At 37.9% G+C, this 27,014-nt stretch overlaps 2 protein-coding genes across 5 annotated transcripts in view; both read left to right on the top strand.

Moving 5' to 3' along the window:
• LOC117989611 (semaphorin-2A-like) overlaps nucleotides 1-27,014 on the top strand; it is a 420,606-nt gene that overhangs the window by 369,370 nt on the left and 24,222 nt on the right. For all 4 annotated transcript variants that reach the window (XM_069503904.1, XM_069503902.1, XM_069503903.1 and 1 more), the window contains 4 exons: nucleotides 11,717-11,987; nucleotides 16,304-16,534; nucleotides 20,764-21,022; nucleotides 22,422-22,576. In XM_069503904.1, coding sequence (XP_069360005.1) covers nucleotides 11,717-11,987; nucleotides 16,304-16,534; nucleotides 20,764-21,022; nucleotides 22,422-22,576 — 916 coding nt within the window. The remainder of the gene's footprint in view (nucleotides 1-11,716; nucleotides 11,988-16,303; nucleotides 16,535-20,763; nucleotides 21,023-22,421; nucleotides 22,577-27,014) is intronic.
• The window catches only part of Rpt3 (26S proteasome regulatory subunit Rpt3), a 96,248-nt gene continuing 73,436 nt past the window's right edge, over nucleotides 4,203-27,014 (top strand). The window contains exon 1 of the mRNA XM_034977010.2: nucleotides 4,203-4,213. The gene's annotated coding sequence lies outside the window, so the exon portion shown is untranslated. The remainder of the gene's footprint in view (nucleotides 4,214-27,014) is intronic.

The raw sequence follows: 27,014 nt of genomic DNA, 5'->3' as shown, positions 1-27,014 counted from the left end.
CTACTTTCTTGTTTGTGAATGGATGCAAGTAATGGTAGGTAGTAGGTAGGTATTTTCTGTTATTGTATGTATGTTTCTTAATATACCTGGTAGGTAGGTACCTACCTAGGTTTCTATTCTGGTGAAAAAATGGGTTGATTTTATCAGATGTAGGTACCAACTTATATGTATAATTGAATCATAAATTAATGTAAGTAGGCACCTACTTAGTAGGAAATTTGAGCCACACGTTTGATGTACCTACCCATAAGGCTTAGAATAATATTATGTAGGTATTAGGTACCTAGGTATAGGTAGGTAATAAATTGTGCATATCTTACCTTTGCCTCAATGATCAAGGTGTGACATACTCTTTGTGATCGATCTTACAACGCTACAAGTAAATGCATTCTGCGAGCTATATGTATGGATGGCTATCGCTGCACAAAATGATTCATCCGAGATGCACTATTATCATTATCTATCATTTTAGCCTGTGGATGTCTGTCTTCTACATCCAATCATCGCTGCACAAAATGATTCATCCGAGATGCACTATTATCATTATCTATCATTTTAGCCTGTGGATGTCTGTCTTCTACATCCAGTCATCGCTGCACAAAATGATTCATCCGAGATGCACTATTATCATTATCTATCATTTTAGCCTGTGGATGTCTGTCTTCTACATCCAGTCATCGCTGCACAAAATGATTCATCCGAGATGCACTATTATCATTATCTATCATTTTAGCCTGTGGATGTCTGTCTTCTACATCCAGTCATCGCTGCACAAAATGATTCATCCGAGATGCACTATTATCATTATCTATCATTTTAGCCTGTGGATGTCAGTCTTCTACATCCAGTCTTGAGGCATCCTCATTCAGCCACTTCACGTTAGGTACCTACTCTATAATATGAACGGTCCATCGGTCGGTACCCCACTAGGTACTTGTAGGTATGCTGTGGTACCAAATCTCAACTCAGTAGGAACGCAGGCATGGATTGTTCACTGCCACTTCAACTTGCTGGGTGGTTTCGACTATGTGAGAACCTGTTTCTTTGACGGATGCTCAACCAAGTACGACAGGCATGGATTGTTCACTGCCACTTCAACTTGCTGGGTGGTTTCGACTATGTGAGAACCTGTTTCTTTGACGGATGCTCAACCAAGTACGACAGGCATGGATTGTTCACTGCCACTTCAACTTGTTGGGGGGTTTCGACTATGTGAGAACCTGTTTCTTTGACGGATGCTCAACCCAGTACGACAGGCATGGATTGTTCACTGCCACTTCAACTTGCTGGGTGGTTTCGACTATGTGAGAACCTGTTTCTTTGACGGATGCTCAACCAAGTACGACAGGCATGGATTGTTCACTGCCACTTCAACTTGCTGGGGGGTTTCGACTATGTGAGAACCTGTTTCTTTGACGGATGCTCAACCCAGTACGACAGGCATGGATTGTTCACTGCCACTTCAACTTGTTGGGGGGTTTCGACTATGTGAGAACCTGTTTCTTTGACGGATGCTCAACCCAGTACGACAGGCATGGATTGTTCACTGCCACTTCAACTTGCTGGGGGGTTTCGACTATGTGAGAACCTGTTTCTTTGACGGATGCTCAACCCAGTACGACAGGCAAGGATTGTTCACTGCCACTTCAACTTACGGGGGGGTTTGGGCTATGTGAGAACCTGTTTCTTTGACCGATACACTGCGCACATCACAAATTACGCCGCTGAACCAAATTTAAGTTACACAATCACGACGGTTAGCTTTGACTACCTTCCCAAACATTCTCCTTGCCTCCGTGGGCAAATTAAGGCACTTCACTTATTAAATTTCATCATTTTGTTTAATTATCAATAAGCTTTCACGCTTCTCTCACCGAGTATTTTTTGGTGAGTTACAATTCGACTATCGACTCGTATCCATAAGCGAAAATGACGTCATTTACTAGTTTTAGGACGTCAAACTTAGGACTCGTACTGCCAAATTACTCGATATTGGTATTGGTGTAGGTAAACGCAAACCATTCTCGATGGTGACGTAGTTATGTGGTAATTGGTATCGTAAAGTTGAAAGCTATACTCGCAAACACTCGATCATCTTTAGTTCGCAATATTTCCGCTGTGTCGCTGCCTGTAGATGTATGGAAACAGTCGATTTCGACTTTGGTATTTTTAAAACTATGAAATCTTATACTAACTGTACAGAGCAGGCTGGCGACACAGAGATAGTGCTGACAGTCCCCTGTATTTTAATTAATCTTTTTTTAAAGATTATGAAATTATTTTTAATTAAGTGCGAAGCGCAGTGCTTCTTTAAAATTAAAACTATCTTTTCAAAATTAAGTAAACTGTTTTATAAAGGTAATGAAGAATGTATTAGCAACCAGAAATTCATTCGGTACATTTCTACTCATTTATTCTCTACGTAACTCATTACTCATGTCTTTCAGGAATCTGTGGTATTTTACGTAAACCTTTGCAATCTCATGGTTGTATTTACGTCTTCCTTCTAAACTATCAGTAAAAACTAATTTTATATAGAGACGTGCAAAAAAAGATCAGAAATAAACACCGTCAAACCACTTAGATCCGTAAATATACAACCTTACCAAAATGTATGACAATGAATTGGCGTAATTGATACCTTAATGTGTCCGTAAATGCACTTTCCGTGTACATAAATTGACTTAATTTTTAATATCGTTATTGTATATGATTTATCTAATTTATTACGAAATGACATATTAGAAACAGTAAGGCTAAAATATTGCAGTATAATCTGTGGTTTGAGTAATGCGCTCACTCCCTCAAGAGGGGAAGGGCGCGTCAGTTTCAAAAATTGAGTGAAATCACATGTACGCAATTGATAGGGCAGTTGCGGTGATGCGGCTTCAACATCAGACCACTTAGAGGACCTACGGTTAATGGAAATTCGCATCGGTCAATATTTTTATGTTTTGATGAGAATTTTCCGCAATTACCTACTTTACCGCCATTTTGAATACCTAGCTAGCGCATATTGTGTACTACATATTTAGTTTTTCTCAATTATTCTAAAAGCACATAGTACGTTTTAAGATACGGACATACTTAGTTTCAGTGCTTACTACGTTTTTAAATATGAATCGCAAACAAATGAGTAGGTAGGTCACCTGATATTCAGTGATTACCGCGGCCCATGAACATTGGCAGCGCCACGGAAACCGGCAGGCCGCCTTTTCAGAAATTTGTAGATCTGCCCTTTGAATAACCCCATGTAGAAATCAAATGTTCGTGTATTAACAGGAAGGTGTGCACATAGAGCCCACAATATGTTTTTCTTCAGATTAGAGGCTTAAGTTTTGGGTATCTACTATTATTCTTAATATTGTAACCATTCATTTTCTGTACGATATCTTAATACCTATTAAGATAAATGATTTTCCTAAAATAAATATTTATGTCTTAAGACAGTCTCAAGTAGACCTATGTGCGGGCTCCCTTACCTACTGCAGCCATCAATTTATATCTATTCTGTTACAAATGGTGGTTTTCGAATGGAGGGGGTATCGGAAACAAATGACGGACGCGATTGCATTCCGACCGCTTGATTTCTATTGTTTTTCTTTATTTATACTCGTGTATGAACTGTGATAAAAAATTCATTTTTCAAATAACTAAATCGAGTGCTATTTTTATTAAAAAGTGTATTGGACAATATCAAAATTAATCTACAAAAGGCAAGTGAATAACTTCACTCGTTTTTGTTTTAACTCTCCCAATATAGGATTTTTTATAACGATTATTATTGTTGTGGGGCAGTGTCATATACAGACACCTTCGACGTTGGATTCATTTGGGTGGAACTTCTGCAAAATCTTTTCGTGTCTGTGGTCTACGTATCGCAATAATCTATGTCTAATATGCAAAATCTCAAGTTTCTAGACCTAGCATTCGGAGATAGGTTATACTTGCAAGCTGAGTGATATGTGACTCTGGTGTTATGATAATTAAATTGTATTAACGTATTGTGAGCTGTAAAATCTCATACTAAGTACACAGGTATGCATACTTTGAAGGCATACCTGATCTAAATACCTGGTCGACTAAATAAGCCACATCCTTATAGTAGTTTGTGCTACATTAATGTCAGCGAGCTAGCCAGTTAGAGTACATTAATATGCCAGTTACTCAATTAATCGGATGAATTGAGTTTTTCAGTAAAATTATAATACAACAATCCATCATACTTTGAAGCTCATGCCTGATGTAAATACCTGGTCAAGTAAATACGCCTCATCCTAACTAGTTTTTCCAAACAACTAGTATAATTTGAGCTACACTACATTGATGTCAGCCAGCCTGTCAGTCAGAGTACATTACTCAATTTATCCATTTTGGTTATACCTTTCGTCGATATAAAACCTTATCCTACAATTACCGAACGATTCCAAAAACAAAGCAAAGTCCTTAATAAAAGGGGAATAAAAACAATGAGATGCAGCCGTTAGCTGAAAAAGATTAGTCAATGCGAGGAATAAAACGAAAGTGATTTGAAACAAACAAAGGTATCGTTTGTTACCGTTGGCACTCGTTTACTTTTTGACTGAATCATTTTTCAAATACCTAATTCTATAAACAATATTGTTTTGATCGTTACATTGGATACGAATTTCTAAATTTTAATATTTAGACACACAAATAATGTGACTAATTTTGTTGTATTGTATGTAATCTCTAACTAAATTGCTTCTTCCAGAAAACGATATCAGTACATTTTAGACCTGTCAATTTAGTTTAATTTAGGGATTTTTTACAAAAAAATTAGCCACAACATCTAAAAAGCGTAAGAACAAGAATAAAGAAGTAGGTTTATCGCGAGTGCTGTTCAATTATTTATTAACACTCACACGAGACAAAAAATCTCTAAACTACGTTGACCGGCCTAAATCTATTGCTGTTTTATTCCGCAGAGAGCGTTATGAAAAAGATAGCAACATATTAAACCTGTTATTTTAATTCAATTTAGAGATGATGTACAACAGAATCAGATGCATTGCCGCACTAAATTATATGGTCGACTGGCAGTACAGATTAGACTGGCAGTATAGTATACGATAGGTCGAGATAGCAATCGGGAAGGGCACGATACGCACATCCGCACAGCCCCCACGCTCCACTGCGGGCGAACGCGGGTGACGTGCGGGTGTGCGGGGCATCGCCCCGCCTCACACCCAGATTGTCATCTCAACCTGTCGCGAACTATAGAATATTTAAATTTCCTCTTTAAATAGGTAGTCGACATTTTGAAGCATCCGCAATACGCCCGGTTCGATTTAGTGTAAACGCGTTTACAGTTCACACAACAACGGGATAATTTGTATAGGTAGCAGATTTAAAACACATCGCGTTCATCTTGTTCGAATAAATGCGATAAGCCCCGCTTATTAATTGTTCCCATTTAAATTGAAATCGGTAAATCTGTAGCTCGTCACGAATGAAATAAAATACAAGTATTAAAGGTGCGGTCCTGTTATATGAGCAAATATTTAATTAATTGATCCGGAACAAATGCACTTATCACAGTGATAATGGATGTATTATTTTATAACAGCTCTTTAAAAAATAGTTCAGAAATATATGGGTACTGCTATTTCTATTAAAATAATTATTATTTAAAACATCCATGATTAAGGGCTTCCGAGACGGTCAAACGGCTTGACATCAAACTCGTAGTATTGGCTTCCGTCAAGTATATTGATTGAGCTAACGACACTTTTCCATATACCAGTATTATATAATTTTCTATGTCTCGAACACTGTCGGAACGTCGTCGCATCAAGCAAAAATATAAAATCGCATCAATCACTGTCAAGCACGAAGCATCAAGCAAACATTGTAAATGGTCAAAATGCTTGGCTCAAGCAAAAATCTAAAACAATCATAACTCTAATGTTATAAATCTTTAGTTAAACAACATCTGTAACAAAGATATAGCGCCACCAATGGTGTGCTAATGATATAGATAGGGCACTTATGAAACAAATATGAATCATGATGAATCCTAGTGTTGCATAGTAATGATCCAAACGCACTGACGCTGCGCTGCGCAACGTGACGTGACGCGGCAGGTGCGCCTTGCTCAATACAAACTCATGTAAACTATATTTGACGTGCCGCGTAGCGCTGTGTCGCGTCACGCAGCGCAGCGTTAGTGCATTTAAATTAGGTGCAATTCTTTTTACCTCTCAATTGGCAATCCGACGCCTAGTGTAGTGTCATACGCGGCCGTCATTACCGCAATTATAATGACTGTAGCCGACGCCGCGCCGCGCCGTGTGAAGAGCACTTAGGAAAATCACTTTATAAGCTATATACTGCATTCAGCTACCACGCAGATCTCACGTGAACATTTTTGTGGCCGAGTTTACGCTTATCGTTAAACTTCATACAAACTATTACTTTACCTATAAAGTAGCATTCAGACACACTTGAACATTTTTATCGTTTTCTCTCATTAAGATTCTAGTAGGTGGATGGCAAACATGAGTTTATGAAGGAAACTTGCTTGGGAGAGCTCGTACACTTGTTTTCTTACTGCAAATGCTTCCTTCTTAGTAAAGCAATGTTGATATGCGAAACACGGGGTAAAGTTTCTGCGGGAGCGCAGCAAAATGAAGTTTTGCTGAACATCGGTTATGACAAACCTAATGTTCGCTTTTAAAGTTAGTTATGTACAGATTTTGTGAAGTTCTTCTTACGACGTCAGATGCATGTAACCAAATAACTTTTCTTTACCGTTTTTAAAAAGAATATCAAGTCGAGTATATCGGTGAAATCTTATTTTAGCTTAAATATCTATAATATAAAAGAAAAAGCTGACTGACTGATCTACCAACACACAGCTAAAACTACTGCATGGATGGGGCTAAAATTTGGCATGCAGATAGCTAATATAACGTAAGCATCCGCTAAGAAAGAATTTTTGAAAATTCAACCCCTAAATGGGTAAAATAGGGGATCGAAATTTGTGTAGTCCACGCGGACGGAGTCGCAAGTCTTATGCTCGCGACTTCGTCCGCGTCCGACTAGTTTGAAACATAAAATTCTTACGGCAGAATGAATCTCTATTACCGATGTTTATAGTGCAAAAGCGAAATCCAAATTCATATTCCAGAAGACATTCTGCCTGAGAGCACAGGTGCAATATCCATCCCATTCGCTATTGAACCAATACCGTGGGCGTTACTATCGTTGTACTATTTTGTGTTGGCAATTGTAAAAGCTATAAACGCTCTTGAGATTAAAATTTATATGGCTATTGTTCATTATTGTTACGTGAATGTATCTGAAAGTTTTTTCTGCCAGTGGCTATTTAAGAACTATACTTAGCAGGGAAAATAAAATTAACTCGAAATCCAATGTAATGTAATACAATACTGACATATTAAAACTAGCTTATTCCCGCGATGGACGTCCACGTGACACGATTTTCAAACCCCTATTTTCAAAAAACTTTTCCTAGCGGATGCCAATGTTACGAATTGTTTTACACGAAAGGTAAAGTTATCAGTCAAAGTGATCTCTTCCAAGCAACTCATACTTAACTATCCATAATATTTAATAACCCATATTTAATTTTCTCGTACCATTTTACAAAGTTAATAATCGAATTAATTATGTATAAATATGCGTACATTGTGACGTCATTATACCTCATTTATTGGGCCGGGAGGAACTTTCGTGCACACAAAGGACCTTTAAATTTCAGGATGCCGCGGGTGAAGTTTCGGTAACAGTGTCACTATCAAATAATGAGATCGACACAAACTTTTGGCATAAAATATGAACATAATTATTGTATAATACTTGCATGAAATTTCTATAGGTAACTGTTGATGAATGACAGTAACGATGCTGACGATAACGGTGAAGGAAAACGTCGTGAGGAAACCTGCATGCCTGTGAGTTTTTCAGTTCTCAAATGTGTGTGAAGTCTGCTAATCCGCACGTGCGGCCAAATCCAAATCTTTTTCTTTTTGAGAAGAGACCCGTGCTCAGTAGTGAGCTGGCGGTGGGCTGATGATGATGACGATGATGATGATGATTACTAATGTTTAATTGACGATTAGATTCTTCTTAGTAAGACAATTAAATCTACACAAGAGGAGATATTAGGAAGTGAAAACAGCCCAGAGTTGTATTACGAAAATTGTATGCGACAATCGAAGTTAATAGGCCTATGTCAAAATTAATTATTGATCTGAATGTCTATTTTTGTGCATTTTTATATTATTAGGTATATATCAAACAAATCTTTTAACAATCAAAATACTAGATATAAAATAAACTAATGTACACATGAAAGAGCACCATATCGATCATTAAAAATTGCCACGTTCGGAATGTATCAATCGCAGGTTTTGCAATACACGGAGATGACTCAGTGAAAGGAATCAAATTCAACATCGTTGCATCTACAATGTTCGATTGTTTTACGTTATGGTTGTAATGCTCAACTTCCAAGTTTTTGCGATATACATTATGCGTAAATAGTAATACTTTAATAAGCTAACTGACACTCTTGTACATAAATGTACATAAAAGTCGCAGGCATCATTGCTCGTGTGTGTGTTTGTGTGTCTAATGTTTGTAATAACTACACGTTTAGTCTAATTTCATAGATTTTGCTATCAAACTGTCTTGCACTTTGTTGTCTGTCTGTCTGTCTGTCGGTCTGTCAAGAAACCTACAGGGAACTTCCCGTTGACCTAGAATCATGAAATTTGGCAGGTATAGGTAGTAGCTGACATTCGGGGAAAAATCTGAAAACCGTGAATTTGTGGTTACATCACACAAAAAAAATTAAATTGTGGTCATGAACTAATAGTTTGTATTTTCAATTTTCTATATCAAGTGGAGTATCATATGAAAGGTCTTCACTAATTGTGCATTCTAAAACAGATTTTTATTTATTTTTACGTATCATAGTTTTTGAATTATCCTGCAAAATGTCGAAAAAATACGACTGTAGTTCGTAGTAGTAAAATTGACTCGAGTCTCGACTTCTTAACACAAAGCGGGTACATCCATACAAAGCTAGCAGTCATTTATAGCTTCAAGTTTCAAGCGAACCCGGTACCTACATATTCCGTGTGTTGGCAAACCTCAATACCAATATATTGCGAACGTACGACCCGACGTGAAGGAGGATCGAATGCAGGATCCTTGCACCTGAGTTCGCTCTAAAGTTTTTACTACATATGAGTTTATAGTCTGTTTTCTCTTTACAACTTAAAGCTTACTTGAGATACATGCCCACTAAGTTACTTTAATGTAAGCTTCCGCTTGTAAAGTTGTAATACTTGTAACTCAATAACTTTACTAGTTTGCCTGAGAGTTCTCTAAAATGTTCTCAAAAGGTGTGTGAAGTCTGTCAAACCATACTTAGTCAGCCTCTCATTCTGAGTCGAGACTCATTTTCAGTAGTGGGCCGGCGATGAGTTGATGGTATTTATTTGAAGCCACGGGTTGTCGCTAGTTGTACAATATTGTAATAGTCAGATTCTATTATAATTTAGGTGGTCTAGAACCTCTAGAATATTGAGATGTTATCTCTAAGTGTATGCATATATTCATATTCCATGCACTGACAACCTCAATATTAATATATTGCGACGGTTCGATTGGAAGCGAAGGAGAATCGATGGGGAATCACCGCACCTGAGTTTGCTTTCTTCAGCACACAGTTTAAATATACCTACACTCTACAGGGCTCTGAAATTTTTTCTATCCATACCTTTCATTTTTTTGTTGTATTATTGTCATATTGAAGAATGAGAAAAAAGATAATGTTACTAGCTTTCTTGTAGGTACAGTAAAATCTATAATTAATAAAATAAAAATTATTTCACAAATTTTAGTGGCCCATGTATTAAAATATTCTATGCCTGGTTAAAAAATAATCTACTGTTCACTAAGCTATTACACTGATCGCGAGCAATTTACTCTTATCCGTTGAGGAGTTCCATTATCTATCCTCGAAGATGTTCTTCAGATCTTCACCAAATTTATATGGATTTTAGATTTTCTAATTTTTAGTGTTTATGGTTAGGCATTGAAGTCAGTTTTTTATAAAAATTGCGAGCAAACGAGCAGGCGGGTTCCGCCCAGGTGCGTGGCGGGCCCATGAACATGCGGTTCCTCTGGTGATCTTGCCATCAAATAAAATAAAAGACAATTTTTATTTATAAAAATATTTTTATGCTTATTTTTTAAAGTTGGATAACTTTACCTTTTCTCAATTTATGAAAACAAAACTGGGTTGAGTATTGGACTTAAAATTTTCGACCCTAAAAAGATGCAAATCCCTTGAACGAAGTTTCACACAATGTGTAATAATTGCCGTAGCGGACATAGCCTCTGGAAGCTTGAAGATGCTAATTTTGTAAACAAACAAAGCAAAGGCCTAATGAAGGTTGCCGGTTTGTCCACAACTTTCTTATTCCAAGGAAGGCCCCGGGCTCTTCCGTCCGATTCATTGGGTTGTTTACTCTGGACTTTCGCTCACTTAGATGGGGAAAATAATGATGTGCCGCTGTGAACAGGACGCCGATGTTTTGATGTCACTTTAAAATAAAATTTCCTGCTACGAGTAGGTAGGTACATACAATTTTTAGACTTGAATCCGAACGAGTGGTAGGTAGAGTTATACGTACATGAGAAACGGCACATAGTCTGCTAAAACTTTGAAAACCTTGTAATCAAAATTAATAGAAAGCTAAAATAATATTTAAACTGGTAATCAAAATTAGTAGAAGCAAAAATATTATTATACAGTTTCAATAAATCTTTGTTGTTTATGAAGACATTTGAATCGCCGCTGTATCAAATTTTATTTTGTAATTCAACCTTCGAACATTTCAGCCTAATTGATTTAACGAGCTGTGTTTCTTAACACCGGTTCGATTACTTTGTTAACACAGCTTACACGTTGTCCGACAACTTATAAGGCTACAGCGCGGTAAAAGTAAAGAATAAGACGTGGCCCTTTCTTCGCCCGAGGCGTTCGTCGCGGGCACGTCCTCGCACGCCTAATTTAATCCTCGGCTTATTGAAATAAAAACGACATAGGTTTTCGACAGGTGCCGCGGGCTAAAGAGAGGCGGAGGGGAAGGCGGGTCACAGGTGCCTCCGATGGTCGCAGCGTCGTTAAAATTTACATAAAGTCTCAATCCACCGCGACGGGCCTCGCTGCCCACCCCACGTTTATGCTACATTTAGTAATTTTATGATAATTTCGAAAACCGTACCGCCACCCATCGCATTATACTAATAGAGGAGTTGGCTGGAAAACGCCTATACGATGGCGAAAATATGCGGGCTCCTTCTAAATAATAAGTTTCGGTCAATAAATCGCTCCGGACGTGAAACGGACGTGGATTTTTTGGAAAAATTAGTCGCAGATGTGTTTTCGAGTACGACCGACCGGGGTGGGCAGTGCGCTAGACGCATAAATCCAATCGTTAGGTGATGCTTTTTTTCAAGTGCCTTTGATTAATAGCGCACAAAATCGAAGTGGCTGGGTGTAAAAATTAATATTTAACGTTTAGCTACGAAAAGGATCGCACTTCGTATTCCGATCGATGCAAATGGTCGTCTAGGTGTTTTTATGCCTTCTTTGTTGGGAAGTCGAATTTTTAGGGTGGAAATAAAAATAAACGGTTTTGTTTTGTTGCAGTCGAACTTGACACACCTGCCGCGTCACGAGTACGTGCCAGGCATCGGCATGGGCGTCGCGAAGTGTCCGTATGACCCGGCCGACAATTCGACGGCCCTGTGGGTGGAGAGGGGCAACCCAGGCTCCCTGCCTGCGTTGTACTCGGGGACTAACGCGGAGTTCACTAAAGCAGACACCGTGATCTTCAGGACCGACCTGCATAACTTGACTACGGGCCGGCGAGAGTTCTCTTTTAAGCGGACTTTGAAATACGACTCCAAATGGCTAGACAGTGAGTTTATAACTTTATTGAAGCTACTAATACATCAAGTCATCCCTGAACTATCTATAGACCTCATTTAATCAAGCGCGAAAAATTGATCCCAATGTGAAATGTGAAATAATTTGTAAATAATTTTAAACACATATATAGATAGAGAGAGGTTCTTGCCAATTTTACTGAATGGGTAAAAGCACTACTGGTTCCTAAATCAGTGTCATTTTGCGGGGCATTGCATGGTCCAGTAATAATATGACATCTTTCTGCGTTCTGTAGATAGGTACTTGTAATACACAGATTACTAAACTAGCAATACAACACGATGAATGAAATCATTGTCCTAGAAAGCTACATGGATGAATTCCTAAATCAATGAATTGTTGCCGATCCGCAATCAGTTTTAGGTGATAATTAGAATTGTTACATATTATCGAACAACGAATTAGAGTGGAATTGGACTGTTTGTTAAACAATGGAAATTAAACTGTTTTCGCTCTAACGGGCTGTAATGTTCCCCCAATCTTCGCCCGTTAATATTGGTGCCAGTAACCATAATACCTCGTATTTCCTAACCCTCGATTCGATTTCTTTGTTTATTGCTTTCGTTATTTATTTAGGTAAAAGGTAATTTTACTGTAAATAGCTGTGTGCTATTTGATTTGAAATTAAATTGAGCTCTCTTTTATTATTATTATCTGATCCATTGCATTGATAGGCAAATTTTTTAGACTAGACAATTTTTCATCTTTCACTTTTCACATTCGGGTATAATGGGTAAAAAATGAGTTCTTGCACGCCTGTCTGTTTGTCTGTTTGTTATCTTTTTACGGCTCAGTTGCTGAAAGTTGGTATATATGACAACTTATATAAACTTAAGACTATCAATGCATACCAACTAACGTTAAAGTTAATGTTAACTATACCAAGTGGAGTATATAAAAGGGCTTTACCTACATTCTAAAACAGATTTTTATTTATTTTAATGCATTTTAATTTTTCATTTATCGTGCAAAATGTCGATAAAATACGACTGCAGTACAGTACCCGTAGTACAAGATTTTACGTCTCACCAAACCAAACCAAATTCGAGAGTCGAAATACTTCCGCGTTACAGTAAACTGGATCTTAAAAGCCTTGTTTTAAAGCTCAAGTTTGTCTACACTTCTACAGCCAGCGCTCCAAGCGGAAACATTGCGAAATTAAAATCAGTGGCATTGAATATTTGACTTCAATTCAAGGCTGTTTAGGTCCATTTTACTGTAACGCAGAAATATTTCGACTCTCGAATTTGGTTTCGTTTGGTGAGACGTAAAATCTTGTACTACGGGTACAGAACCCTCGGTGCGCGAGTCTAACTCGCACTTGCCCTTTTTTTAAATTGTTCGCTACTTCCAACTAGTTCACTAAATCGTACCATTTGATTACCTGTAGAAAATTGTATGTTTTGAGCAAATATATTAGGGTACCGTAATAAAATTACCACTGGTTATGATAAAGGAGATACCTACTTATCTAACGTATAAAACTGTACTTTTGTAAAGAAAAGAACAGAGATAATTCACAAAAACTGAAACCTGGTACGATACATCCGACTCTCCCCTAGATAAATAAATTATATTGAAATGAACACTATTAAATAATATTATAATCTAATGAAGTAGCATTTCCAAAACAATTGCGCAATCAAGCATAGTCCGTTTCATCCAACTAAATAATGCCTGCGACCGATTTTACACGTATTTGCGGTAACGCACGCCATTGTGTGTTGAAGCTATATTCTCGTGACCGATCAAGCGTGTAGAATTTACCTAGCCTAATTTACGGCTATTGTTTCAAAACACGGCCATAATTTCCAAAATTATTACGCATATCGAAATTTTGTTACAGACTATAAATTTGAACGTTTTATACTTTTGTTTTATCGGACTAGATTTTTCCCGCGATTTTGTCAGCGTGCATATAAGGAAAGCGCCCACGGTAATTTTGAATCGCTACATCAGCGATATAGAGTCGTGGGCAAAGGTACGTAGGTACACGGGCCAGAGCTAGAGACGCATCGCTACAGTATCTCGACTTTTTTACACGATTGCGCAAAAAAGGAGTGTTATTAATGTTTTCAGGGTGATTGTGAATTTCTATATTCCACCATGACTTCTAAATTCCTGAATTAAATCTTCCCAAGTGACACTAGCTACTTTTTGCTAAAAAAATCTATAATTATGGCGGCTGTATGGCGTCATTTTCAAATCATGAAGTATACTTTCGCCAAACCATCAGGTCGAGCCTCGCCAAACTGAGAGGACGGGCAAATGTATCCATTTGAGTAGTTGGAGTTATGCTCAAGTTGCGACTACTCTGATGGATACGAAACTTTATATTTTCATCACATTTTATATACCATATTCCTTGCTATGCGCTTCGCTTTACATATTGTTATCTATCTTAAATATTGATATCCGAATATCTATTCATCAACTAATAGCCTGGTTTATCGGCCTTACTGATTGCGATCAAATAATTTATTGCAGCATAAATTTGAAAGGAAAGCCTTATTAAATTTTAATACTCCCTTAGCTATATTAAACGGTAATCTATGGAAACAATATCATGACAGTATTAATAAGGACATATTACTTTAACAATATCCAATTTCTATGCATCTGTTATGGCCACTTTAACTGTGAAATAACAGCATAGTAGCCTTAGTTTGGGATAGTTAATTATAATATGAAATGTATATTATCATTCATTGACTCATTATAGTCTTTATAGATATTCTTCACCATACTATAAATGAACACATGCACACACCATATTATTATAAGTAAACCGCTAAGAGAGCATCGCTGAACGAGTTGTCTTTGATAGCTCTTGTCGCTGCGACAAATCAGTGAAGAGAGAGCTCTCGCTTTCAATGTGCACAGTCAGCGATCACTCTTATATTGACATGAAATCACACATCGATAGGTACGTTTTTTTGGACGAGAAAATAGTCGATAGCCAATCGCTTTCTCATCCGTGGAGACAACTGACTGACTTACGTTGCGTAACATTCGAATTTGCTTGAACAAACTTTTAAAAAAATGTGCGAACGTGAAGACATAGCTCTAATTCCTACCTTTAATGATTAATCTTAGTGGCCAAAAGTGGGCAGACACTGTTAAAACCGCCCATGAATATTCTCGTAATACAGAAGTATCGTGTGTCTATAATCCTTAACACGCGTCGATTTCATTTCGGTTCGCAACAAATGAGCACGTATTAATATGAGCTACTACGAACGTGGTACATGACATAATTGACACACGACTTCATCTAATATTTATTGCATATCACAGAGAATAACAGCAATTTGATACTATGGTATTAACATGGGAACGCGTTCATGCGCGCACCTCGAATATATAAAATTTATGTTCGTAATTAAACCATAATATAATGCTAGCAGTTGTATGTAATGGCACTGACAAATCTTTTGGGTTTTGTTTAATATTTATTAAAATTAAAACTAGTTTGGTGCGTGCGTTAACTCATTGTAACGAGCTTTTGCAACTTATTTTACCTTACTTCGTTTCACTGCTAACAGATGAGGTATTGCGTGGAAAACATTAAACGATTTTGTTAAACGAGTATTATATTTCAATTTTCTTCGCTTTCGTAGTGTTAAGTGACGCTTTAAGGAAATATTACGCAATAAATAAAACATAATCTACTCTTTTATTTGAAAAAAAAATGTATTTAGGGTTACGTCTTAAGTACGTCATAATGAAAAACCGAAACCTCGTCTGTCTGTTTTTCTGTCTGCCTGTCCTTCTGTCACAGCCAATGTGCTCTGAATCTACTGGATCGAATAAGTTAAATAAATGAATTTTTGTGGTCTAAATACCGACATGTAACGTAAATACTCACGAAATCTCTTATATTTTTTTTTTTTTATTATTTATTGGGATCACTTTTGGGGGTGAAATTGGAATTTATTTTAAAGTTTTTGCACAATACTTCTTTTATGCAACCCTTTTACTTATGCAATAACTTTTAAAACTAAAAACTTAACTTTTAAAATATTATTTAAGAAAATAAGTGAAAATTGACCATCTCCCTCCCTCCACAACCCTCCCTCCCTCTCTCATTATCTCCGAAACTCCAGAGCCTAAAACTTTAAAATGAATGCAGAAAACAATTTTTACTTACAAGAAAACCTGTAAGAAGTCTATGGTCTTCAAAAACAAATCACTCAATATTGTGCATCCAAACTTACATAGGTAATATTGATGTTACGGAACCCTCTCCACGCGAGTTCAACTCACAATTGTCCGCTTTTTTTCTAGAACCAAACTTCGTCGGCTCCTTTGACGTCGGGGAATACGTGCTCTTCTTCTTCCGAGAGACTGCCGTGGAATACATCAACTGCGGAAAGGCAGTTTACTCCAGAGTGGCCAGGGTCTGCAAGCGGGACACGGGCGGAAAGAACATCCTCAGCCAGAATTGGGCCACTTATCTGAAGGCACGACTTAACTGCAGCATCCCCGGAGAGTTTCCGTTTTATTTTAATGAAATACGTAAGTGCTTCATTGAACATTTGAGTATTTATCTTATTGTTTTGCCCCTTGGACCCCTCGTGAAATTTAACGCTGCGTAGTATGCCTACACTGTCATCTATATATATAAAAAGGAAAAGGTGACTGACTGACTGACTGACTGACTGACTGACTGATCTATCAACGCACAGCTCAAACTACTGGACGGATCGGGCTGAAATTTGGCATGCAGATAGCTATTATGACGTAGGCATCCGCTAAGAAAGGATTTTTGAAAATTCAACACCTAAGGGGGTAAAGTAGGGGTTTGAAATTTTTGTAGTCCGCGTGGACGAAGTCGCGAGCATAAGCTAGTCCATACTAATATTATAAATGCGAAAGTGTGTCTGTCTGTCTGTCTCTCTGCTAGCTTTTCACGGCCCATACGTTCAACTGATTTTGACGAAATTCGGTACAGAGATAGCATGCATCCCGGGGAAGGACATTCAATCAAAGATTTTTAAAAACCTAAATCCACGCGGACGAAGTCACGGACATTATCTAGTAGTTCATATTACTGCACGAAGCTGAGGAGATGGTGCATGGACCACACGTACTACAGACTATACTTAGGTAAATTTACTATGATACGTTACCTTACACATATCGTTTTACCTTTAAATTCTATAGACCGTAGTTTAAAAATATTTCCCAATAAATGATGTCCGCGACTTCATCCGCGTGGATTTAGGTTTTAAAAATCCCGTGGGAGCTCTTTGATTTTCCGAGATAAAAAGTAGCGTATGTCCTTTCCCGGAATGCAAGCTATCTCTGTACCAAATGTCGTCAAAATCGGTTGATCGGATAGACCGTGAAAATCTAGCAGACAGACAGGCAGACACACTTTCGCATTTATAATGTTAAGTATGAATATGCACCAACATTGATTTTTAAAAAAACATTCCTCTCGTACAAAGCGAAAATCTCATTCGTTCCGCCGTCTCAAAACTTTCACGTAAATGCTAAATATTGTAGCAATTTTCCGGGCCCTTTGTAAGTACAATTCTGTGTATCCAGGCTGACTTACCGAACTCCGACAACTAACTCGCGTAGCTTCACCCTAATCCCAAACAGGCAAACATTCGCTGTCAATCTCTGGCAAACATTTCACTTCGAAATTCAATAGCGCATAGCAAGATTTAGAACGACAAAAGTCTAGCCAATTCCTCTCCGGAGCCGGGAGTCGGGACTCCGTCTGCCTCATACAATATTAACGTTCACCGCTTCGGCTTCACCACAGTTTTTCACGCGCCCCCATTGCATTCCTGCATAACTTATGAACACGTAATAGGTACGTTCAAGTGTTTCTGTGTGTACATTTACATTTAAGCGTGATTAGATCCGTAGGTAAACTTGCGGTAATTAAGCTTCCGTCTCGTTACCGCATTCCTACAGCACATATTTGGCTGAAAAACAAAGATATTCTTAAGGTATTTTAATGGTATTTTGTTGTGTTTACACAATTAATATGGAAAATTCAAAATTCTAGATAAGTTTTCCTAGCGCGCTCCTCTCCTCCTGCGCTTGCCATACAAACGTAGTTTAGTTCTCATATGAAAACTAACTAATCAAACTCGATGAATTTTTGTAGACATGTTCTAGAAAGAAGCACAGTACGACAAGGCTCTTTTGGCACTTGAATAACATTGACAGGGGAGCGTATAGTTGTAAAACAATGTCTGGCAGCAAATAAAATCTCCTCAATTTTATGGAATATATTGAAAATTTCAATGTCGAAAATCGAGTAAGTTTCATCTAATTTTAACTGATTGAGAAATTGGGTTCCTGTGAAATCGCGAAAGAATAATAAAAACCATTTATTGGCCATGGACTTGCAACTTATCATATTTTTCTGCTCAAATACTATATTTACCCAGTGCTAAATATAGCTATAAGATGCAGACACAGATGTTTTACATAGTAACACCGCATATAATTATATAAGGGGACATGTGGGAGACAGCGTGACACTTTACAAAATGGCGGCGTTAGTTCCGATTTTGGCCACGCGCCAAAAGAGCCTCGTCGCACTGTATCTGTGGTTTGCTAGATTTCGGTAGACAGACAATAATGGTTAACATTCAAATGAAAACCAAACTACGTTTGCTTAGAGTGCGCTACGAATACACTCCTCTTAACCTTTTCTCTTTATTAATCCCATACTTACCCTAAACCGGTTGATGTTAGTTATTTTAATAATTTAACATTGCTTGTGTTTGTCAGAAAAACACTGAGCCTAACATGTGTTTCGTATATAGTCGTATTTAAATAATAAGGCCAGGCGTAATATATTTATAGTCGGCACGCGTCGAGTTTTCGTTTGACAACTCTTTCGTGTTTTGCTTGTAAATTATGTGCTTGCTTTTCCCCAAAAATATCGTTTTACGCCTTTTCTAAATTTAATACAAGGTTTATTTATGATCTTTACTAAAACTCACGTCAGTTTTTTATTATAGTTTTGTTTTCGGAAATGCGGAGAGTAGGATTATCAAGTGAAATATTGCTTTCCAAGGCAATGGTCAAATTGTCATTTGAGAGACTAACTCGAAGAAATTTTGTAGATAGTTACGTTCTAGAAATTAGTAGGTATAGATGTGTCTGTGGGTTTCTATATTTCTTAAAAATGTTAAGTTTTAAAGCTGTACAGGCTCAAAGATTTCAAATAAGAACCAAACTACGTTCGTTTCGAACGCACTGCAAATAAAGTCCTCGACATAACATCGATTTGAACTTCTCATTTATTTATACATAGACATGAAAGTGTCCCGTTAAGGCCATCCATTGTTAACATTTCAATTAAAAGATGAATATAGAATACTAGTTGACCCGCGCCGGCACCACTCGGATCGAATATCTAAAAATACCTACTTATTGTGTGGGTCTACGTTTTAGAGAAAACTTACACAGCTAAATCTCACGCTGTATATCAGTCATTTGGCTTATCTTTTAATAGGTATTGATATACCATCTAGGTGAAGTTGTTTGACTCTCCTCCAAAATTAAAATAAAAAAATTCTTTAATGAAAATTTCGTAAGTTAGAACCAAAAGTTCGTCTCTAACTACGCAATCTCCGTTTAAAGTTAATATAACAGAAACTAATTTACTACGTAGACTGATGATTATTGTATAAATAGTTTAATATTATGGCAGCGTCTGGTGACACGGAGATACAAAGTTCGGGACCACAATTACAATAATTTAATAGCGAACTTGTGAAAGTTTTGACAGCTATGCACAGATTAGGACTTGTGTTGGTATTTGACAATTTAAATGAGTTTAGCTGTAGATGGCTGTAGAATATTCAATGTGTACGCAGGTCTCGTTAGGAATGTTCATTTGATTCCGATATGTTAGAATTTTGGGAAGTATAATTAACTATTACCGTTTACCATACAAAGGTGATTACCTACTACTTGACGCTTGCTAAATTAAACGGCAGAATTAAATACTTTTTAATTGTAAGCGTAGGTATGTAGCATCTTCAAGTTTTTTATTGTCTTTATTCATTTTTACAAGGATTTTATACGATACGTATATGGTAGTTTTATCATACCTACCTGATTAAATACCTACTCGTTTAAGTAGATTAGCCTAATTAATAATAATTTATGAAAATTTAATTTTATACAATAGTAAAAACTAATTTTGTATAGTAGTACAGTAGCCGGCAAGAAATATTTTACATCGACCTTCAGAATGAGATTTCGGCTTAGTAGAGTGTTGTCTCTGTCACTCATACCTATGTACCTATGACGATATTTTGTCGATCTCAACGACAGAGACAACGCTCTACGAAACCGCTATCTCTTTCTAAAGGTCGATGTACAATATTTTCTGCCGCATACTGTACTAGGTACCTAAATACTTATTCACCGCATTTAGATTGAATATCGTTTGCTCAACATAAAACTACAAGATTTATTTTCGCTAACAAGACTTACATTTTATAGAAGTTTGACCCTTAGTGAAATTTTGATTTACTGGAAGTTGTTGTCAAACATGGTAAAGCAATTTTATGGTTGATTATACCGAATTGATGGAGTATGCTAATCTGGTAGAGGAACAACAAATCTGGACACGCATACCGCAGCCAGCAAGAATTATTTGTACATCGACTTTTAGAATGAGATTTCGGCTTTGTAGAGCGTTGTCTCTGTCACCTGTTGTTTTACAGTGAACAAAAGATAAAGATCTCTCATTTGTTCAACAGAGAGCATCTACAAAGTACCAGGAGACGACAGTCGGTTCTACGGAGTATTCACCACAGCCTCCACCGGTTTGATGGGCTCAGCCATCTGCACCTTCACCATCGCCGACATTCAGAAGGCGTTTGAGGGGAAGTTCAAGGAACAGGCCACGTCCAGCTCGGCTTGGCTACCAGTCATCAGCAGTAGAGTACCTGAACCAAGACCTGGGACCTGCGTTAATGACACCTCCTCTCTACCTGACACAGTGCTCAACTTTATAAGGTACCTATAATACGCGACAAGTCGAGATGGCGATCGGGGAGAGAACGCCCCGCACACCCGCTCAGACACCGCGCTAACCCAGTGCGGGCGAGCGCGGTTGACGGTTGCGGGTGTGCGGGGCGTCTCTCCGCCTCATACCCCGATTGACATCTCAACCTGTTGCGGACCATACCTATCCTCACTATAATGTGTAATGACTCCAAATATCTCCAAACCAAACCTTTAACAGTAAAACTTTTAAAATCCAAACTTCCATACTAATATTATAAATGCGAAAGTGTGTCTGTCTATCTGTCTGTCTGCTAGCTTTTCGGGTATCATCTAGTTAAAAATATATCGGTACGTTGTTATTCTCGGTACTTTCCGGGAATTGCGTGCACAATTTGAACTAAATTGACAGGTCGATGTTAGCTTTTCTGCAGGGAGAATTATGAAAAAAATAGCAAGGATCTAACACCTGTTATTTTAGTTCAGTTTAGAGATTGTGTATTATGAAGTCTGTTAAATAAGTGAACATTCGGAACTCCATATTGCTCTATTTTTATAGTCACAAAATAAACATGAGTCCTCGAACTGGTTTCAAACAACTTGACAAATCATTGGCATCCACTCTTTCATAGTCACTTTTATCTAGCGACACGTCCTGTTAATTATCCACTACTCTCATGCCGAGTGTGTTCAATTATTTTTTCTGCTTTTTTACACAATCCACACTTTCCACGCTTTCCGAGATTTTAGCACTTCACCTGAACCAGTAGGGTGGAAATAATACATGGAAATATTTTAATTAAATGAAGGATTCTATCGTGTCGGGGGCTTTTATCTATGCCCCCACTTTGCTGTCACATGTAGACTATGTACATTGTTGTCAACACGATGTTACATGTAATGTTCCCGCCGACGACATTCCCTTTTGTTTGCTAAATGAAAATTTCATTCTAAACGTGATTTAATATGTTATTAAATATTCCATCGTAGACGTGCGCTATTTTTGCCTCAAGCTAATTGAAAAGATAAACTATTAGAATAAAACCAAAGAATTTCTATGTCGATGAATAAAACTAATTAACATTAAAGTTTATTTTATTTTCCTACATACGAAGTTGAATTTTTAAGGAATTTTACTAAGGAATGACTCCTTGAACTTATGTATAAGGCTTACAAAATGTGATCTCACTCGCCATATTAAATCTTTGTGTCAACTGCCTTGTCAAAAGTACGGTTCACCTATAAAATAAGGACTAAAATCGTAAATTTGATACGACAGTTGAAACATAGAGCTAAAATGGCGAGTGAGTCCTCATTTCGTACGGACTATATATGCCTACAAGTATTTTGTTACAATAAAATTAATAAGTACACGTATGCTATTGACCTAAACTATTCTTTTATTTCTCAGATCTCATCCATTAATGGACAGTGCAGTTTCTCATGAACACGAGAAGCCTATCTACTATAAGAGGGACCTGTTCTTTACCCGCCTAGTCGTGGACCGAGTCAAAGTGGATATGATGGGTCACCAGCTCGACTATACGGTTTACTATGCTGGCACCAGTGAGTACTATATTTAATATTAAGTATATTATTGGTAGCAAGGATAGGAACCGGTGGTAAAGTCCCAGATGTACTCGTAAAAACGTAGAGTAACTGAGACTGAGCCAATGATTTCAGACACAAAAAATATTTCAACATCAAACGCCTATCTAGTTGTTAGACAACAAAATCACAATCACATTTATAGAAACAAAAATGCCAAAATATACCATTTTTTAAATTGAATATTAATCTAAAAGCGACTGAGAATTCAAATTATTTTTTCACGAAAACGACCTCCAAAATATAAGCGTCAGCATAAAAAATAAATTATTGACCCGGTTGTGGGGACAATCAGTGCGACCGAAGCCAGGGTGACACCGAGAACAATCGCGGGAGGACATAAAATTTCATAAAGGCGCACGAATTAAAAAATGCCTGCTCACGGGGAAATTAAAAAGTAGCGGCGAAAGTGGCACAAAGGCCATAATTCGTCTCGTCCGTGACGGACATTTGGATTCCCGAATACCAACCCTGTCCACCTCTCCGCCATGCATTCAGTACCGAAACAGGGGATTTAGCTCAAAACACGAAAAACCGATTATACATTCATTGTTTGTAGCCAAATAGCGTGTGCAACACCTACTCTTTAACGCTTTTTGTCAACTCTCAATTTATTAACTTTTAAAAGCTTGCACTAAAGCTTTTAAGCTGTATGCCTGAACATTCCGTTTTGGTATTTTCCGGCAGAACAAAGAGAGAATTTCTCTTCGGGCACTTTAAAAGCGTGACTAAAGTCTAACCTATAACTAACTTGATCTGTAATAATATTGTGATGGGTCTACCCCGTCACAGAAAGAGTTGGGTTGGGAAATAAAAAAACAAAAGTGCTGTTTACTTTCATATTTATAAATGGTTTGTGAGCCGTGATAGCCTAGTGATTACCACGTCTGCCTCCTATTGGGGAGGGGGTTCGATCCGATCGAAGGAAAATATCGTGAGGAAACCTGCATCCAGGAGAGTTCTCCATAATGTTCTCAAAGGTGTGTGAAGTCTGCCAATTCTCACTTGAGTCGGCTATCATGATGATGATAATGATGTGTGAGGTATATAATTATGATATCTAGGAACATTTCGTTTAGGTAAGTGTAAATTGTTAAAAATAAATTAGAGGACTGATCGTGTAAGTGAGCACTATTGTGATAATTTCTGAACAAACAATTTTCCGACGAGAGTGCACGTAATGCCAGCAAACAGAGCTGCGATTGCAGCGTATGTTTCGGTGTATAAAACCACATTTTCGTAGTCGTTTGGCGCAATGTACCGGCCGCAGGTCGCCGTGCACCGCAGAGACCTCACGTCACATTTTCGCCGCCATATAAATTCGAACCACCAGTCTAAACAACACCTCCGAGTGGTAATTTTCGCCTATGTTGTTGCAATTTTCACCAATTTTCCTCGAAAATCGCTCCCGAATGAACCGCCCTACCGTGAGACTACAGAATGGATTAAACTCACGTAGATATCTAACGAAGGGGGAGTTCGTTTACGGAACAACTTTTACGAAAGGAGAGCTACGTTTGAGTTGGCGTTTGAAATGCTCGTGTGGAATATTAAATTGTTTAAGCGTTACCTTTGACGTACCCTCTCGTACCGGAGCCACGTACCGTAATAATTACTCCAACTTAATCTGCATAATGTAACTTTGTTTCCGTGCTCGATAGTCGAACTATAGACCTTTGGAAAGCATTAACACGTTGTGGCTGCGGTAACAACGCTCGATTACGAAACCCACTGAAACAAAGTAGGTCGAAACTCGCAATAAAGAGTTTCAGTATTGTTTAAATGCAACAGCCACTTCCACGTCCGAAACAGTTGTTAACTATAAATGGTTTCGGGCATTCACACCGCAGCAAAGGGGAAAAAGAATAAATCCCGACCGAAAATCCGAAATTCACTCAGTTCACTATTATTTACATCCGAGCGCCGAATAAGTTGAGCAAAATCACAAAGAGCTCGAGGCGTCTCGTGAAAAAGGACAGTTTACTCTTTCAATAAAGAGTTTGCTTGCCGCAATATTACTTCGCTGCTTAGCCCATTTGGAGTGCTTACCGCGCTATAATATGCATTAAACTGCACCGGCATCGGCGGGTACCGCTGCGAAGTTGTAGCGAGGCTCGAGGTGTTGCCAGACAATGAGAAATGAGCGTATGATGCCCCGCAATGCGGGCGCGTCTCGTTTCATTCCACTTGTTTTATCGCGCCTAAATCACTGTTTCCACACAACTTCGGAGCTCCACCGTCGACGCAGGCCTAATGAAAGTTTGACAGTGACTGTCATACGCACGAACCCCTGTTTGTCAATGTAAATGTACTAGGATATCAAAGACGTTAAGAGTATTTAGAAGTTAACAAAGTTAATTAAATTTCTCGAGTCGACGTCAACACCGGGGCTCTTTAGTATCAAGAGCGCCTTTGTAAACAAATGAACACAATATTTATGTTAACATATCGCAAGCAGACAGGTTTGGAATAACGTTCCAAACTTAATTATAACGCTCCAAAGGATAAAAGAACAGTTTCTGTAATATACGTTATATTTAAAGGGATGGTGGCTAGTTTGGCAAAAACTGGGAAATCGAATAGTAGACCGCTCACCCTAAGCTAGCTTTGACGTCATGTGTGGAATACGAGGCTATTAAATACGATTTAAAATTCACAGTCGGCTCAACGGTCGAGTCGCCACTCGCCGCTGCGGATATGATAGCAATTTGATAACATCATTATACACATTCAACATCGCAAAACGTCGTATGATATCCCGGAAAATACACGAACTGTTCCCATGTACGAAAAACTTTATTTACCTCTGCAAATATTAATAAAGAAACATTCCCTTTCGGAAAAGTGATTTAACATTCAAATTTATGTATGATTGGGCCGGCAATTTGCAATCTATTTACCATACGAGCTTGTAATATTTAGCGATACGGTACGCTATCGCTTTTATAAGTATCGGAAACCCATTTCGCTAAGTGCATCGAGTCCAAGTTTTGCTATAAACATGAGATGCGATTCCTACAAAATGATATGTGAAGGTGGTTAAATTATCGTATTCTCAGACGCCATATATTCAAGCGGGTCTCTCCGTAATGGTAGGAATATTCTTCCCGGAGCATCTCGGAGTTCTCTGACGAAGTATAGCCCCGGGGTTCATCGACTTACATTGCCCACAGGACGAAAATGAACAATATTTATAGCCCAGTTGTGATACGATATACTGAAGAGAATTTCTGAAGTAATTTATAGTTTGCGCTAGCCTCACGTAAGCTGTGCTCGTTATAAAATGACCTACGTACTTTAAGGCACTTAATAGCGATGGAGTAAAGTTAGAACAGGTGCAAAGGTGCACATAATACATTCTAGATTCTATTAGAAAAGTTTTGTTTCTATAAAAAACTAAGATGACGCCTAGCGACGCGACGTCATCCACCTGGACTAGGTTTTTGAAATTCTCGTGGATGGAAACCGTGACTTCACCCGCGTTGATTTTGGATTTCAAATTCCCCGTGAGAACTCTTTGATTTGCTGCGATAAAAAGTAATCATTATGAAAAAGTAAGACATTATGTCATCTTTAGATCTTTAACAAATATGGTAGGTATGCAAAAAATCACGTCAATCCGTAGCTCGGTTGCGGCGTGATTAAAGGACAAACCATCAAATAAGCACAGTTGAGCATTTGTAATGTTGGTAGCAATACAATTTTGAAATGAGAATCCGCAAACCCAATTTACCAGTTAGCGGGCGATTCAAAAAACGATTGCACATTGACACAAACACAACCAATTAGCTATGCTTATAATTAGTATTCAAATCGCGTCCAGTGGGAATAAACATTGATTTTTATTCCCCCAAAACTGGAGGAGCGACCGTGGTGGCCGGGATCAGGAATACTAATGCGTTCACTTTTGAACGCTTATTCGCGCCCCGGTGAAGGCGCTCAACGTTTTTTGCATAAAACATCTCATCAAAGGATTGCTTAGTCCCAGTGTATATTGAATATCAAAAGGTGTACGGGCGAAAAAGTTTTTGGGGTGGCGCGTTCGCGGCGTCCCTAATGTTGGCCACCGAAAGCCGTCTTTAAAAATACACCTTTGGAACGTGTTCGGAATAACCGCCCGTTTATTATAAAATACAAAATAACAAGCAAGGCTTTCTACCTTTTTAAATATTTATTGGATTTAACAGCATACGCTGGACTGAAAATATTTTAACACAATTTTTGTACCCAGTATAGGTAGATTCTTTCGGAACATTTTGAATAGTGGAAAAATACATTAAGTTATTACAACGCATTTTTGTATTCACCTATACAGTCTATTCCGCCGTTTATCGATTAGCCCGATTGCTATTGTGGCCTTCAATAGAGAAACACAATCAAAAAGACCGAAACATCA

Source organism: Maniola hyperantus, chromosome 16, assembly GCF_902806685.2.
Source record: "Maniola hyperantus chromosome 16, iAphHyp1.2, whole genome shotgun sequence".
NCBI lineage: Eukaryota > Metazoa > Arthropoda > Insecta > Lepidoptera > Nymphalidae > Maniola > Maniola hyperantus.
This window is presented reverse-complemented; position numbering and strand designations above follow the sequence as displayed.